The sequence below is a fragment of the Brassica napus genome, chromosome C4 (genome assembly GCF_020379485.1).
Source record: "Brassica napus cultivar Da-Ae chromosome C4, Da-Ae, whole genome shotgun sequence".
NCBI lineage: Eukaryota > Viridiplantae > Streptophyta > Magnoliopsida > Brassicales > Brassicaceae > Brassica > Brassica napus.
Window position 1 is genome coordinate 23,596,290 of NC_063447.1, and position 18,585 is coordinate 23,614,874.

At 36.4% G+C, this 18,585-nt stretch overlaps 1 protein-coding gene across 2 annotated transcripts; it reads right to left on the reverse strand.

Moving 5' to 3' along the window:
• Nucleotides 1–837: 837 nt before the first annotated feature.
• On the reverse strand, nt 838–1,887 carry LOC106394890 (peroxidase 64-like). Of its 2 annotated transcripts, none has more exons than XM_048754339.1 (3): nt 1,554–1,887; nt 1,275–1,463; nt 838–1,179 (listed from the first exon to the last, which is right to left on the reverse strand). In XM_048754339.1, the coding sequence occupies exons 1-3, from the start codon at nt 1,755–1,757 to the stop codon at nt 1,120–1,122; spliced, it is 453 nt and encodes a 150-aa protein (XP_048610296.1). In that variant the 5' UTR covers nt 1,758–1,887; the 3' UTR covers nt 838–1,119. The 2 variants fall into 2 exon arrangements, with proteins under 2 accessions (XP_048610296.1, XP_048610295.1); XM_048754338.1 differs by having other exon boundaries at nt 838–1,183; nt 1,554–1,872.
• Nucleotides 1,888–18,585: the final 16,698 nt, after the last annotated feature.

Here is an 18,585-nt window from a genome sequence, read left to right on the forward strand (position 1 = left end):
CAGCAAGACAAAAGACTATGGAGTCCATTCACATCAGATTGGGACTCATAGATCTTACACCACGGAGCTGATCCCCTTAGCCATGAGCTCTTCACTCTTTTTCCCTCATCAAAGTTTTGTCCCAATGGGTTTTCTTTGGTGAGGTTTTTAATGAGGAAGATCTCATGGTTGTTCCAAGCTTAACTAAGTTACTAAGTTAAGCTTGAGGGGGAGTGTTGAAATGAGTTGAACAATATATGAGAAGATAGCTTAAGGAGTTGGGAATGAGATAATGTGAAGGCAAAGAGAAGGAGAGCTTGGGAGTGATCAGGCCGTACAAGGCCGTACCGGCCGTACCATCCGTACGGTCCGGATCAATCCACCACTCGACCAAGAAGAGAAGTTACCGCGTGAAAGAAGTAAACGGCCAAAGGGGTTTTACCTTAGGGGAGATGACCGTTTGGATGGATAGAGTGACTGAGCCTTATCCACACAGGCTGGAACAGGCTGTAAAGGCAAAAGGAACCTGGTCCAAGATGCCAAAAACGTGTGACAGCTCCCATTGGATCAAGTTTGAATTAAAGCAACCTTATCCTTGACCTCACATGCTTAGTCTCTCTGAAACCCTTGTATCTGATCTTATATATTGTAAACTCTGTCTTGATTAATGAATAACACGAGTTTATGAGTCTCTCTCTCTCTAGTTCATCATGATAATCTCATACACTTTCTCTTAAACACTCTAATCTCTCTTGAATCTCTCTTAGACTTCTCAATACCTTTCTTATTCTCTAAAATCATAATATGACCTACACAATTGCCAGAATACACAAATCAATCAAACACACACCATCTAAATAATAAACCCCGTGCGGAGCGCGGCCAGCTCTCTAGTTATTTTAATAAAGTTTTAAAGTCTACTATTGGAATGTCTAGGACATCAAAATGAAGGCACTCTGTTGGTTGACATTACCAAGCATTTAGATGGCAAATCGACATCCTTGTACCGTATATTTTAAGTATATGGAAAATCTGTAATGCCAGAGAGAACAACAAGATCGTGCATAGAAAGGCCTCTTTGGCCAAAACTTTGTCGCAGCTGAGAGATGTTGAAAGTAGGAGCTGGTAGTTGTCTTGTTTCTATTGCTTTTGATACTTTTCCATCTTTTCTCCCTTTTGGCACTTCCCATGTTGGCCCTCCTGACTATCATAACATTCACACAAATAAATGATGTGGATTATTAGAATTATCAAAGAAAACTAGAATTTGATATATGAGATGGTGAGAGACTAACGAGAGCGACAGCATATCTTGCAGCCAGTGAAACGATATCGGCACACGAGACGACACCTGGACATTGCTCTTCTAATGCCTTCTTTGCATTGTCAATCACATAAAAGGCATGGAGTGAGATGTTTGGAGGTCCATCTTTCTCTGCTTTGTTCTTTCCCTTCGAGTCCAACAGCACTGACGCATCACATCCCTTTAGCACCAAAAGCAATCGCCAACAGCTTATTTCCTTAATATATAAAAAAAAATTATTGAAAGATTACAAGAATGTGCTGTGAGCTACCCTGATAAAGCAATCGTGGAAATGCATCCTCGAGAGAGCGGCAGGGACAGTTTTGTCATTTGCCATGGCTTTCTTAACTGCATTGGTGACGATTTGGTCGGCTTTTGGACATGTATGGTCGTAGTAGTGAGGACTAAGCGCTTCAGTGTCGAAAAAAAACGCTAGGATGACTGTGAGAAGGAGATTTAGAAAATTTACATTCATTTCTGCTAACTTTTGATAATCTTATTTACTGACAGAATTTTTATATATTTCTTGATAAAAAGAAATGTATTTAGACCGAATAGTTCGGGTTGCTTAGGGGATGGAAGATTAACAATATTTTATAGGCATAGCTAAACTAAAGGTGTTTAGTTTTTAGTGATGGAGTTGTTAGTGAGGCGATAAGGTTGTTAAGAAAATTAGCTTTTGAAGACAAGACTCGTTTGGTTGTAGTGTAGTAGAGTTGAAGCATTTGTAATATAGATTCTTGAAAACGAAAGATCAAAAAATGAAAAATGTTCAATAGCAGGTCTACGTCTGGAGTATGATATAAGTGTGGTATGAGATATTAATTGTCTACGTCTAAATTAACGAACTCGGAAGAATGTTGATTGATTGAGACATTTACTATTGAAACTAGGTTAAGCCATGGGAGGAATAAGATTATGTATACAAGCATTATGTACATAATTAAATTAGATTAAGAACATAAATCAAAATAATAATTCTTGTTTATTGACAATATATTTTGTGTTATGAACAATGTGGATTGCCATTAACCAAGACAAGAAGAGATGACCTATCAGGCCACGACCAGGCCCAACCACAGCCGTGTCCAAGAGGAGAGAGAGAGAGCCGACTACAGGAGAGAGAGACGGCTTAGAGAGAAAAGAGAATCATCTTTCCTTTTTCTTATTAGATGTTATCTTTCCTTTTATGTATTTAGTAGATTTCCTATTTCATGTAGGATTAAGATAAGTACTATTTCCATTTATCTCTATCTTGTAATCTTTATATAAGGAACCCCTTTTGATGATTAATAATACACACGAAATATTCAGTCTCAAACCCTTCGTTCACAACACGTTATCAGCACGAGGCTCTAGACCCTGAGACAAAACCCTAACCTAAAATCTGTCACACATAAACCCTAAATCAGGCGAAACTTCAAATCGATCCATCTCTCCAACCCCGATGAACCAGACAACGAGCCACATATCAAATTGAAGCTCTTGACGAGACGAATCCATCAGCGAAAACCGTTCGTCGATCCAATCTCCGACGCGCCCACACTCGCAGAAACAATACACGGTGCCGACTTAGTTCTTTGGAACCCTAATCCGAACCTACAAGATTTTCTAGCCAACTTCAAATCCTATGGAAGATAAGTTTATCATACCTTAGTAGTTTGATGATATCTTGTTCAGATTATGGTGTTCATGTAATCTAATACTCCTTGTTTATTGTTTCATGAGCTGAGAGGAGTTGGTGCAAAGATCTAATCTCAACGAACCCTAATTTGTCCTAGCTCGCGTTCCAGCTCGTTAGCATCCGATCAGCTCCAGCCATAAGGTGTTCCTGATCCTAGACGACCTCAGCTTCCAGTTCACATCACAGGCAGCTCGAGTTTACAATCAACCAGCTCGCAATCCGATCAGCCGCTCGCAAAGGAAGCAACTCGCGACCCGATAGGAGGCAGCGTCTGTCCAGCTCGCGTCCGAGGTTTATCAGTCCATCTTGGAGGTCCGGGATCTACAATCTGCAAGACAAAGGTAATCCTAATTCTGAGAACATGAATCGAACCTGGCTGTCTTGTAAAGATTGAAACCCTAAAAGATAATCTCTAAAACTAAAAGCCATAGGATAATAGATCAATACCCTATGAGTAAATCGAAGCTCTATAAGTTCGATCTAAACCTAAGAAAGAGATTGATCCATTGATCAATTAAAATCAGAGCCTTAAAGGTTTTTGAATCTCAATTCAAATCCCCTTGATCAAAGATCAAAGTTTTCAAAATCCCCTAAAACCATAATTAGAAAATCGGTTTTAAAATTTGATTTGAAACTTGAGTGTTTTTGATTGATCACCTAGAGCTGTAATTAGGATTGTTTCAAAACTTGAATCTGAATCTTGTTTAAACTGAAACCCTAATTTCGAAGTTAAAGATCCTAAGGCCTTGAAACCCTTAATCGGTCACTTGAATGTTTTAAAACCCTAACCTCGATTTTAAAATTCTAAAGGCCTTGAAACCTTAATCTTATTTTGCTAAATCGATTTCTACTAAAGTTTAAATTAAAACCCTATATTTTATAAAGTAGAATCCAGTTGATTAAGGTTGCTTGCATAAATAAGAGTTAGGTTGCTAGATTACTTGATACTAAAATCTAGTTGAATATTACCAAACCTTGAAATTAGTAAACATAATAGAGATGCAACTATGCAATAGGATTAAATACATTTAGATTAATAATCCCCTATTGTATATAGCCGTATGGCCTAATACATTGTACACACTTGCGGCCTTGTGCCCTTGATTGATTAAAAGCCGTGTGGCTTAGTGTACATCTAAGAGGCCGAGTGGCCTAGCATCCGGATAGTCATATGACCCGGACTGCATCATGATCCGATCCTTAAGATCGTTGTATCACATAATAATCGTGAAAGTCTAAGGCAAAGCATGGCCTTATATCCGGATTGATATATAAACCGGATTGTATCATGAACCAATCTCTAGGATTGTTGTATCACACTAACATGGCCGTGTGACCTAATTGGCACCATGATCGATTGTTTTCATAGATGCGTAAGACTTGTTTGTGGCCGAGCTTGATAAATACCATGCGGCCACATGATCACATTGTGAACCTAAATTTTAAATGACAATGTGACTCAGACATCGAAAAGGGACTTGGTGATACAATCACCAAGGGCAACAATGAGAATGAATCGGTACATGGCTATAAGCATTATATTCCATCATCTCATCGAAGGTCTAAAAGATCAGTACATCACTATAGAAAATCCACTAGACTTTTGGGATGCTTTACAGCATAGAAATTACCACCAGAAAACGGTGTTGCTTCCAAAGGCTAGAAATGACTAGAAGAATCTAAGATTCTTGGATTACAAAGTCATGGATGAGTACAACTCAGTCTTGTTTAAGACAGTCTCGATGCTGAGACTTTGTGGTGAAGTAGTAACCAAGGAAGAGTTACTAGAGAAGTCCTATTCCACATTCCATGTGTCGAAAGTCATACTGTAACAACAGTATAGAATAAAAGGCTTCGCCACTTATACTGATCTGATTTTCAAAAGAACCAAATTTCGATACGACTAGTCTTATTGCTTTATGATTGCATTCGTGTTTACTTTAACCTAAGGATCATTCACGATTTATATGGAATTGGTTTTAAGTTTATTAAATCTTGCCTGATCTTACTTAAACATATGAATGTTTTAAAGAGTTGCCTAAAGGGCATAAAACCAAGTAAGAAATCATGAATGGTATAGAAAGCCTAGTAGGAAACTATGGCTAAGGCATTTGCCTATAAGGCATTATATACACCCAAAGAAATGTGGTCCATTGAAGTTATAATGAATGGTTTCCAAATAAGAAACAATGGGCAAGAAAGGTAACAAAGTTCCTTCAGATCTTTAAGAATAAAAACGCCTAAGACCTTTGAAAGAAAGTGGTCGAGACTATACCGATGATCCCTACTGATTTATACTATGCTAAGGATCAGTATGATAAGAGGCAAGAGATGTGGTGACCATATTGAGAAACACCACGAAATTTTACATGGCATGATAGGATTAGCCATCCTAGTATAGAACTTGATGCAAAAGATCAATATTGAAAAGGCACAGAGTTATCCCGTAAAGATCTCACGTTGTGAAACATGTACACATAGGGAAACTCATTAGGCTTATTATCCCAAAGCACCACGACCTTATAGTATGGTCATGAGGGGGAGAGAGGATAAACCCATGATCAATACTACAAGTTCGTGTACTATGGTCTAAATACCATGATATATGGCTCGGCCATTACTAGACCATAAAGGGCCATTACCCGGCCAAAGAGAGGCCATGATACAAACAGCCAAACCAAAGAGGCCATCACCTATAAACAGCTTAGCCATGACTTGGCCGTGACTTGTCTGAATAGTGCAGACTTGTCCGCACACAGTCCATGACTCGGCCAAAGAAGCCGAAGAGACCATGAGAGACAACGGTCTGGCCGCAAAGGCCATAACCGGCCGGAAAGGCCATTACCTATAAAAGGTTCGGCCATTACCTATATGCTTGGGGACATTATGAATATACATGTACAGAATGATAATAAGCATCAGGCCATATAAGTGAGCATAAATATTCTCATCTAAAGAATGAATACGGGTCATTAAAACCAGACAAACCATCTTAAGAGATTCTGAGATAAAATCACCACATACATATATGTGCCGTCTAAGATGGAACCTCAGAAGAGGATTGGGAATATATGTTGGATAGGAGTATTACTTTCTCCCCGAATTCAAAGAAAGCTTGAGCCAAAACATGGGTGATTAAAATAGTGGCCAAGTACGTATTGCATGATCAAATGGATCCGACTATCCAAACATTAAAGGGGAAAGATTATAAGCTGGATAAAGAAAGAGTAAAGGAATGATAAGAAAGCTTTTAACCATCATTGTCTTGGCAAGATCCTCAGACTATACATTATTATATAAGACGTCCAAAGAAAGATAATATAAAGATAGCCAATTGAGAAGCTAATCGAAATGCCAGACACTGACCCGAAAAAGAATGACTAACCAGCTTAGCACCAAACGAAATTTAAAGTCCTAGAAGAGACATAATCAAGTTGCTATAGAGTCTATGCAAGATAGACCAAGTGTTCCATAAGAGTAAGAAACTCGGATAGAAAGAAAAGGTGCATAGACAGATCCAAAGTCATGATAAGAGAACCCATACCAGACATAGAGATAAAGGCTGGCCAGCTACACATCTAAGGTACCAAACCAAGTAGTCTTGGGACGCCAAGCTGCTAGGTAACAAAGGTCCTGGATAATGAAATCTCAAAGTGATCAGATCATGTCTGGAACATAGTGGAATCACATGAAAGTGTCAACACACACATTTGTATAAAGATACATAAGAGAATAGCACTTGAACATAAGTGAGGATCATGTACCCACGAATGAGTACTCATCATACAATCATAGAATCATAAAGATTATAAAGAATAGAAAGATAAACGTGGAGGTTCAAAGTATCTAAAGAGAGATGAGCGTATTGGCCATGTACATATACAGAAACGCCATCTGATAAACCAGTGAAATAGATGGATCTTGTGAGATAAAGAAACCGTGAGAGAGGACACATGATCACGTGGCCTAGAGTGTCTATGTCTTCATATTAACAGCATTAGATCATATCTTGTTTACACAAGGTACTCACAGAGATCAAAGGAATAGATTATAAGGAGATGAACTCCTATGTGGTGATTGCTGTTACAGATTTTCGATATTAAACCAAGTCTGGTCATAAGAAAGAAAATAGATACACTAAATGTAGTAAGCAGCATATGGATCACTGGATAAGATAAGATAAGAGAACAACTTTGTCCTAAGCTGATTCATGGACTGAAGCAAAAGCAGCTGCATAAAGTATATAAAAGAAATTGATCACACATGATCATTGATCTTGGAGTTGTGTAAAAGACAATCCAATAACAGTCCATATACATATGAGAATTTATAAAGAAATTCCTTGTGCTTATACTAAACCTAAAAGAGGTTAGAAGAATGATACAAAACATATCTGTAGGCGTCCAGCACATTGGCTGAGAGCGTCCGGTCCTTCAAACTAGAGATGTCCGACTCTGTCCTTCCAAGGGCATCCAGCTCTTCAGCAAAGAGCGTCCAGATTTTCTAGACACGTCCGGCTTTAGACCTAAAAGGCGTCTGACCCTTCTTCTTGGTCACGGGCTAATAGAAACTAAAGATCAACCATCAGGTTGCAATCCGACATTAGATCCCTTAAGGATCCAGCATAGCAGAATGGTCTGCTGCTGTATGAACTCCATAAAGCTTTGTCATAAGATTAAAAAGGAGACATCTAATCTGTCAGATACCAAAGAAGTATTGTAGCCCATAAAGCTTATGAGATCTATGGTCTAAGGTCATTAGGCGTCATTAAGATATGAACGCAAGGAATAAGACATTACTTAAAGCAAAGAAATTGATGTCCACATGTGAGATACATGAGAGTGTGTTCGGCCGAAGAGCCATGATAAGAGATTATAAAACCTCAAAGCAATAATCATTGAACACTCATAAGATTAATAAGTGGACATGTATGGACGTGGACTATGGACTGGACATTGATCGACCAGATTGAAACATGGCAGAATGGTTATCATAGTTAACCAATAGTAAAGAGTATAGAAGTAGATGATCACGTCTGAATCATGAATACATGCAAACACGTTTTGCAAAGACCAACATGTGATTCACGAGGACAATGTGGTTCACATTGCTTAACACACATGCTTTAAACGGGACACTCAGTGTCAAAGGACATGAGAAACGACCTAAGAGGTCTTAATTACGGTGCAGTAATGAAATTGGCCGATTACTCCCTTCCTACACAGACAGGATAGATCACGCATCAAGATGCGTAGTATGTAGAACCTACACCGAGGTTCACATCAGGGGGAGTAGTGCGTGTTGTACTCTTTTTCCTTCATCATGGTTTTGTCCCACTGGGTTTTCCTGATTAGGTTTTAATGAGGCAACATTAAGCGTACTACAAATCCTGTATGGTTATGGCATCCAAGGGGGAGTGTTATGAACAATGTGGATTGCCATTAACCAAGACAAGAAGAGATGGCCTATCAGGCCACGACCAGGCCCAACCACAGCCGTGTCCAAGAGGAGAGAGAGAGAGCCGACTACAGGAGAGAGAGAGACGGCTTAGAGAGAAAAGGAAACCATCTTTCCTTTTTCTTATTAGATGTTATCTTTCCTTTTATGTATTTAGTAGATTTCCTATTTCATGTAGGATTAGGATAAGTACTCTTTCCATTTATCTCTATCTTGTAATCTTTATATAAGGAACCCCTTTTGATGATTAATAATACACACGAAATATTCAGTCTCAAACCCTTCGTTCACAACATTTTGGTAACTAAATCAAAACAGTCATTTTATTTATTTTATATGGTATATAATTAAATTTCAATGATATTGAGATATGTATGTAGTATATTTTAGGGACATTTGCTAAAAACAATCCAAATATTCAAGTCAAACCTAAAAGTGTACCTCACTTTCAATCAAATGGAAAACCAACCTAAAGGGGTAGTGAAAGTACTATTTAACCCTTGTGACCAAACAAAAAACAGAAATGTATTTTACGTTTCTATCCTTCGGAAGTCTACACGTAATAAAAGAAGTCTACATATATATAGACTTCCTACGAAGTCTACCTTATAGACTTATTTTGTAGTCTACACTCTAATTTGATCTAATAATTTAATTTTGAAAATGTATAAAAATAATTATTGTGATATTTTTAACTAATCATCAATGTAATGGATAATATGAACTAAATAAATTAAAATTTCATATAACTGAACAATTTTGAAGAATATATACTAATTTGGTTATCATGTGTTAGACAATGTTCATAGTTTAGAAACAAAATGTTCTAACATGTTATGTCTTTTAGTAGTTGACTAGGTGTTATGCCCGCACATGCGGGCATAGTGTCCTTATAGATATTTATTTGTTTACAACTATTAAATCAAAACCAACATAATAAATTATTAATTATGTTTTAAAAAAGATAAATCAAACATTAAACTTTATATTTATAATAAAAAATATTATTTCAGATAAAAACACAACATATTTAAGAATTATCATATGTTTTAAAATATATTTTATTTTTGAGAATTTTATTATATTTACTTATAGTCAATTATCAAATGTAACATATAAATAAAATATTATTAATATATATTCATTAGTTTTTATCAAAAAATATATATTCTTATTGTTGAGTTAAATTTTAAAAACATTCACATATATTTTAGAAAATATATTTATTTGTTTGATTAGCATTTAATTATAAATTGTTTTATATCTAACTATAAATTTTATAATAAATATTATTTTTAGATAGCAACAGAATATATCTAAAAATTATCTTATGTTTTAAAACATGTTTTTATTTTTCAAAATTTTAGTATATTTATCTATAGTCAATTATCTAGTATAATATATAAATATAATAGTATTAATAGAAATTCGTTTTCAATTATTTATATTTTAGATAATTCTTAGTATTATTAATTTTAATCACTTATTTAATCAGATATATTTTAAATTCGTTTTTATTTTCAAATAATTTATATAATATTATCATTAAGGGTATCAACAATTTATTATTAATATTAATCACTTTTTAATCAGATAGATTTGAAATTCGTTTTTATTTTTTGACTAATTTATATAATTATTCATTAAGGGTATAAACGATATTAACCGCTCTAACTTTTAACGTGAGAGCTCTGTTGCAAAATTTTACTTCGCAAATAATAGTATAGATTTCATAGGGTTGGATTTTAGATTTTGTTTTTTTTTTTGTTTTATTAACTTAAATCTGCATAGTAATGTTTAGTAGTTTATATTTTTTATAATTGAGACTTTTTGATTATCAAGCAAAATATTTAAGGCTTGAAATTTGTGGTTTAGGATTTCGTAGACCTACAATAAAGTCTATTTATCTAAAGACGTCTTTTTCAGTCTATTTTATTGGTGTTTAAAAAAAAATCTTAAATTTTAAATTAAATTTAGGGTATTGTAGACGTCTTTTTGGTCTACTAGGATACAATTGATTAATTTAGGGTATAGTAGACGTCTTTTTTAGTTTAATAAGAGCTGAAATTACAAAAAAGATTGATTAAATTTTGTTTTTATGGAAACGGAAATGTTATTATATATTAAAATTATTATAACAATAAAGAACAAAAAAATAAATTATATATATATAAATAAAGAACAAAAAAATAAATAAATATATATATATATATATATATATAATTGTAATAGACATACCGATTGTAGACCTACTTGAGTGTCTACAGAACCGGAAACAATTTAATTTAACCAAAATAATTTAATCTAACAAGTATTAAACCATAAAAGTTTTAACCTAACCAGATAACTTTCCCGACATATAAATACAATTTTTAGTCATTTGGTAAAAAAAGACAAACCCTAGCGGCCGTTACTCTCTCTCTCTCTCTCTCTCTCTCGGGCGATTTCCGGTGAAGTCAACCCGTTTCTGCCGCTTACACTGGTTGCCGTCCCGCTGCTGCTGCTATATCTTCCCTCTGCAAGGTAGTAATCTTCGATTTGTTCTGTTTCATGTTGATTCACAGATTTTGGTCTTTGTTGAAGTCTTTGTCGGAGTCGTGTCTCGTCGTCGTTGTTGTTGTTGTCAGAGTCGTGTCGTAGTCGTGCCGTTGTTAAGTAACCTTTTGCTTTTTTTTCAGATCTGAGCCGGCGAAGGAACATTGTGTATGTGTTGAATAATGCCTATTTGTTCTCAAACCACAAAACATAAAACGTGGGAAAAGAAGAGTAATAAGTCAAGGTAACTGTTGTTTTGGTGTGAAAAAGTCTTTGTGTTGCAGTTGTCTAAGTATAAGTCAAAAGTGTGAAGAGTACTCCTAAGTCTAAGTTAATAATAAGGCTATATGGAGAAAGATCGAGAGTGTTCTGTTCTCTGTATAAATATGTAATGGCCATTGTTGTATAAAGCAAGCAAGTAAGAAATCACTTCTCTACTTCATCTTTCTCTATCTACTACCACCTCTCACTCATACGTTCTACACACAAACATTCATCTGTTTTCTTTTCTTTGAACAAGACCAAAAACAGAACAAGAGAAACATGAAGAGAACCTGCAATTTTCTGCAGTTTGCAACATGGTATCAGAGCTCCTGCTGATCCCTGGAGCCTTGCTGAAGAAGACTGAAGAAGCTTGAACAAGTCTGATCAAGAAAAGAACAAGACGGAACCAGAAAATCAAAAGAACAGGAAGGAAAGAAGAAGAACAAGAAGGAGAAAAACACATGGCGTCAAACCTGCAACCTTCACAACTTGTGGCTGTCTTTGAAGGAAATAACTATGAATTCTGGGCAGCTAGGATGAAGACAACTCTGATGAACAGAGAGCTTTGGGAAATAGTTGAAGAGGGACTTCTTGAACCACCATCTAGATCACCGGAGACGTCTGGAGCTGACTATGCAAAAGAGCTTGGAGACTGGCGATCCCGTAAGACGAAAGACACAGCAGCTCTACAACTCATTCAACTTGCTGTAGCTGATGTTGTCTTTGACAAAATTCTTTCTGCAACCTCAGCCAAGCAAGCATGGGAGCTACTTGAACATTCCTATCAAGGTAATGAAAAAGTTAAGATGGTTAGACTACAAGCCTTGAGAAGAGATTTTGAGAATCTGAAAATGAAGGAAGGAGAAAAGGTCAAGCCTTACTCTGAAAGAATCCAGGCTGTAGCTAATCAAATGAGAGCTCTAGGTGAAGGAAGATCAAACTTTGATTTGGTGGTTAAAATTCTTGCTTCTATGCCTAAGAGCTATGCTCCATTGTCATCACTGATGGAAGAAACTAAAGATCTCAAGACAGTAACTTTTGCTGAGTTGGTGGGTTCTTTGGAAGCTCATGAGAAGAAGTTCTTCCCTGAAGATGAAGAAAATGGTGAAGGTGCATTCCATGCACGTTTTAGAAGCTTGAAAGTCAGAGACCATGGCAAGACAAGCTCATGGAAGACAAGTTATAAAGGAAAAGGAAAGAAGTGGTGTGGCTTCTGCAAGAAAGATAACCACAATGAAGATGTCTGCTATCTAAAGAATGGAAGAAAGAAGCCAGACTTCAACAAAAACAAAGGTAGAAGTGAATGCTACAAATGTGGAAAGCCTGGTCACTTTTCAAGAGAATGTAGAAGCAAGAGACCAGAACAAGCACAAGTGTCCCATCAATAAGAAGAAGCAGAAGATAATCACTTGTTCACCGCAAGACAGGATTATCAAGAGTCATTTGAAGAGAACTTATGGCTCATCGATAGTGGGTGCACTAATCACATGACTCCAAACGAAAAGATGTTTTCCAGAATCAACACAAACATCAAAGTTCCAATAAGAGTTGGTAATGGAGCTGTGTTGATGACAAAAGGAAAAGGAGACGTTGAAGTCATGACAAAGAAAGGCAAGAGAATCATCCAAGATGTTTTTCTTGTGCCAACGCTTGCAAAGAATCTGTTAAGTGTCCCTCAAATGATTGAAAATGGATATCAAGTCACCTTTAAGAAAAGATGTTGCATCATACATGATGGTGCTGGAAGAAAGGTAGCCGAAGTGGAGATGGTAAACAAGAGCTTTCCCATCAAGTGGTCCTCGAGCCCTAAAAAAGCAATGGTGGCAAAAAATGAAGCTGCAGAATTATGGCATCAAAGGCTTGGGCACACTGGTTACTCAAATCTGAAGATCTTGCAGTCAATGGATATGGTTCTGAATCTTCCCAAGTTCGTGGTGGAGAAGGAAGGTTGTGAGAACTGTATTCTAAGCAAACATAGTCGTGATTCATTCCCAAAAGAATCAGAGACAAGAGCAACAAAGAAACTTGAGTTGATTCACAGTGATGTGTGTGGACCAATGCAGAATTTATAAATCATTGGGAGCCGGTATTTCCTCACATTCATTGATGATGCAACAAGGATGGTCTGGGTTTATTTCTTGAAGTCAAAATCAGAAGTCTTTCAAACCTTCAAGAAGTTCAAAAACCTTGTCGAAAATCAAGCTAGCTGCAAGATAAAGAAGATTAGATCAGACAGAGGATCTGAATATCTCTCTGGAGAATTCACAAAGTTTTTGGAGGATCATGGCATCGAAAGACAGTTAACAGCAGCATATTCTCCACAACAAAATGGTGTCTCGGAAAGAAGAAACAGAAGTCTAGTGGAGATGGCAAGGGCGATGATCAAAGCTAAAGACTTACCAATGAAGTTCTGGGCAGAAGCTGTCCATACAGCAGCTTACATTCAGAACAGAATTCCAACCAAAGCACTTGAGAACAAGACGCCGCTTGAAGCTTGAAATGGAACAAAGCCATCAATGAATCATTTAAAGGTGTTTGGTTGTGTATGCTATGTACACATACCAGATGAAAAGAGAAAGAAGTGGGATGACAAGTCCAAGAAAGCAATCTTTGTTGGCTACAGCTCTCAAACTAAAGGCTACCGAGTCTATTTGCTGGAGGAAGACAAAATAGACGTCTCAAGAGATGTGATATTTGATGAAGGAAGCAAATGGGACTGGAAGCAAAAAGAAGTGAACAAAAAATCTGTTGCATCTCTGGAACCAGATTGTAGACAAAAAGATCTAAGGGTTGGTGATTCAAGTTCTAGCGATGATGAATCAAGAGGGAGAAGAATCATTCAGCCGGTGCCCTTTAATCTGGATCCTGACAGTCCAGAAAGCAGTTCAAGCCAGCCAAATAGAAGAACCAGATCAATGAATGATATCTTACGAACTGCTCCACACGTTGATGTTGAATCTGCTGAAGTATGTGAAGGATGTTACTTGAGTTTTGAAGAACCAGCAACATTCGAAGAAGCTGTAAAGCATACTGAGTGGAGACATGCTATGGAAGAAGAAATACACATGATCGAAAAGAACCAGACATGGCAATTGGTTAAAAGACCTGCAGACAAAAATGTGGTGGAAGTGAAGTGGATATTCAGGCTCAAAACAAACGCAAAAGGAGATGTTGTGAAGCACAAAGCAAGGTTAGTGGCCAAGGGGTTTACTCAGCAGCATGGAATTGATTATTTGGAGACTTTTGCCCCAGTTTCAAGACATGAAACTATCAGACTACTCCTTGCTGTTGCTGCTCAAAGAAAATGGGAGTTATTTCAACTTGATGTCAAGTCTGCTTTTCTAAATGGAAAGCTAGAAGAAGAGATATATGCTGAGCAACCACCTGGGTTTGAAGAAGAAGGAAAGGAAGACTATGTTCTTCGTCTACACAAAGCTCTTTATGGTTTAAAACAGGCGTCTAGAGCATGGTACAGCAGAATTGATGAGTTTTTCTTGCGAGAAAACTTCAAGAGAAGTGACAATGATCATGCCTTATACACAAAAGAAGCTCATGGGAATATTTTGGTGGTGTGCATCTATGTGGATGATCTTATTGTCACTAGAGACGACAAGAAAATGGTGAATGATTTCAAGATGGCAATGAAGAATGAATTTGAGATGTCTGATCTAGGACTGTTGAACTATTTCTTGGGAATGGAGATTGTGCAGAGTGAAGAAGGAATTTTTCTATCCCAAGAGTGCTATGCAAAGAAGCTGCTGGAGAAGTTCAACATGAAAGAATGCAAGATCATGAGAACACCATTGGCACCTCAAGGCAAGATTCAAGATGAAGAAGAAGAACCTGCTGATTCTAAAACTTATAGGAGCCTTGTGGGAGGTCTGCTGTATCTAAAAGCTACTCGACCTGATCTGATGTTCTCTGCATCTTATTTGTCTAGGTATCTGAAGGAACCTAAAGCCAAGCATTTCAAGGAGGCAAAGAGAGTTCTCAGATACATCAAAGGGACAGCTGATATAGGATTGATGTTTTCTGCAGTCAAGGAGCCAAAGCTTCTTGGATATTCAGATAGTGATTGGGGAGGATGCAAAGAAGATATAAAATCAACAACTGGATATTGTTTTAGCATTGGGTCTGCAATATTCTCATGGAAAACCAGCAAGCAAGACACTATCGCTCAATCCACCGCTGAGGCAGAATACATGGCTTTGTGTGCAGCAACAAATCAAGCAATATGGCTAAAGCGTTTGCTTGAAGATTTGAAGTTCAACACTCAAGAGGGAGTTCCTATCTACTGTGACAGTCAATCAGCCATTGCAATTGGGAAAAATCCAGTCCAGCATAGAAGAACCAAGCACATTCAAATCAAGTATCACTTTGTTAGAGAATCCGTGAAAAATGGAGACATCAAGCTGGAAAATTGCAAGAGTGAAGAGCAGCTGGCCGATACACTCACCAAGGCATTGGGAGGACAGCCTTTTGAAAGGTTTCGTGTTCAACTTGGTTTGAGGAACAAAAAGGCAAGAGGGAGTGTTGAATAATGCCTATTTGTTCTCAAATCACAAAACATAAAACGTGGGAAAAGAAGAGTAATAAGTCAAGGTAACTGTTGTTTTGGTGTGAAAAAGTCTTTGTGTTGCAGTTGTCTAAGTATAAGTCAAAAGTGTGAAGAGTACTCCTAAGTCTAAGTTAATAATAAGGCTATATGGAGAAAGATCGAGAGTGTTCTGTTCTCTGTATAAATATGTAATGGCCATTGTTGTATAAAGCAAGCAAGTAAGAAATCAGTTCTCTACTTCATCTTTCTCTATCTACTACCACCTCTCACTCATACGTTCTACACACAAACATTCATCTGTTTTCTTTTCTTTGAACAAGACCAAAAACAGAACAAGAGAAACATGAAGAGAACCTGCAATTTTCTGCAGTTTGCAACAGTATGTATGTCTCTCTATCCAACTGTTGAGGTAATTCTCTCTTTATCTGGTTCATGTCTTGTGTGAATGTACAAACTGATTCAGTCAATCTCTGAGTTCAGTTTTGTTTTACCCGTAAGGGCCTGGTTTAAGTTCGAGTGGTTGTTTTTTTGCAGCTTTTGAAGGGCTTGAGAAAGAAGAAGGCCACCTCAAAACAACTCATCACAACAATATTGTAAGTTCAGCTCGTAATATTCACTGAACTTGATAGTTCATCCTTGGAGTTTTCCCTTGACATTTCTAGTCTGATTTTTCCTTTCAGGTTCAGCTTCTCTACTCTTTTGAAGAAAAATTGTGAGTAGTCTCTCAGTCTTATCCATCTTTCTTAAGCACCGTCAAGCAAGAGAAAACTAAAATTTTGACAGAGTTACATTTCCAAAACTATATGTTTCATATTTGACTCTAGATTTTTTCTCTCTATCAATTCATAAAACTGCAATTTGTTGCTTTATCTTGTTCTGTCAACAAGCGAAGATACTATAAGGCTATAAGCATTCTAGCTAGAGTAGTGATGATTGTATGGCGCCATAACCAGCATTGACAGCTTGCTGGCAAGTGAGGTGCCTATCGGTTATCAGGCTGGGACTTTCACTTTAGAGGACTTGACCTACAGTCTTGGCATGGCTCGCTCTAGGTTGGTCCCACTTTTAATTCTCTTAATCAAAAGAGCAAAAAAAGATTTGAGTCTTACTTTGTTTGTTTGTTTAACAGGCGTTTAAGAGAGATTCTCCACCGGTTGTAGACTTCAACAGCGATCTTGAAACTCTCTGAGACGAGAAAATTGCAAGAAGGCGGAAGCTTTGTATCCACTGTCAATACTGTATCACAACCAACTGTTACGGACATTGCTGGTTTCTAATTTTTGCCTTTTATTAATGCAAATTGATTTTTAGTTTACCGAACTTATGTTTTCTAGATAGACATAGCTTTTATAGATCCATGAGTGTGTATTAAAAATCAACTCTCCTCTGTTTAATTTTGCAGCATCAGTATGTGTATGGAGTTATTGTATTTTAAGCCATGGCCACATTCATTGGCCAAGTCTATGTTCTATCGTTGATTGCACTCTTTGTGGCCGCTTCAACTGCCCTGATTGTGCAACCATTTTTTGGCTAGAATTGGAGGATATGAAGTTTTTGGTAATAGGTGTTTGTATTATATGCCTTTGTACTAGCTATATTGTATTGTGCTTTTGTATCACTGTTGTATTATGTAATTTTCTTGGATATTAGTCTTCTGTACTGAAGTGTACTCGACCGAAAGTAAACTTGTTTAATACAACTCCAAAGGAATACATCAAACTTAAGACTCATAGTTCAATAAAATTTCATCACGTAACACAACTTAAAATCAATAAAACATGGCACATAATATTGACTCAAGACCACAACTTCAATATAAGTTTATAAGTTTCACACTTGTCTATCTCTATTGTAAAATTATGGGCGGTAAGGAATTAGTAAAAACACATAAATACTAACAATCAACATAAGAGAGTCCCATTCAAATATTTCTGATTTTTTTCTCAAGGTACGTGGAAATGATCTTACATATCACTCTTCCATAAACTAACATTCTTCAACCACAACAAGTATTCTCTTTTCACTTTTGAAATTATAAAGTAGACTTATAAAGACATCTACATTTATTAGCTAACTAGACAGTAAAATCAAAATGTTGATATTTTAATAATTATAAAAGATTATATTTTCAAAATAGCTCAAGACCATTAGGATTAACTAACGCACACTGCCAAACTAAAAAATCTTGAAAATACTTTACGAATAATACACAAATCCATCTTTTATAGATTTTTCTATGTAGACTTTATAATCCGTCTACATAATAATAGATTGTTTTTTCAGTTTACGTTTGTAGACTGTCAAGTTAGTCTATAATTTGAGTTAGTTTTTGCAATTGAAAAATCCACGGGTTATCATTTGTATTTAAAAAAGAGTTGTGATTTTATACGTGTAGACTTTATTTTCAGTCTACATTTTGAAAATGTTAGTTTTTGCAATTGACCAGAATTCAACCAGAATTTGACTTTCCAAGTGAGACTTCATTTACGGTCTACATTTTTAAATTTTTTAAAACAGGTTAGTTTTTGCAATTGACCAAATTTGACTTTGTACAAATAGATTGATATGAACGTCTACACATGGGTAGACTTCAACTGAAATCTACCCAAATTCGAAAGGTTAGTTTTGCATTTGACTAAAATAAAAAAATAGACTTCATATGCAGTCTACGTTTTTTTTCCTGAGAATAGTAGACTGAATATGAAGTCTACACTATTTTTCGATTTGGTCAACTATATAATATTTTAGTCAAATACAAAACTAACATATTCAACGAAGTCAAAGTTTTGGTCAAATGCAAAATTG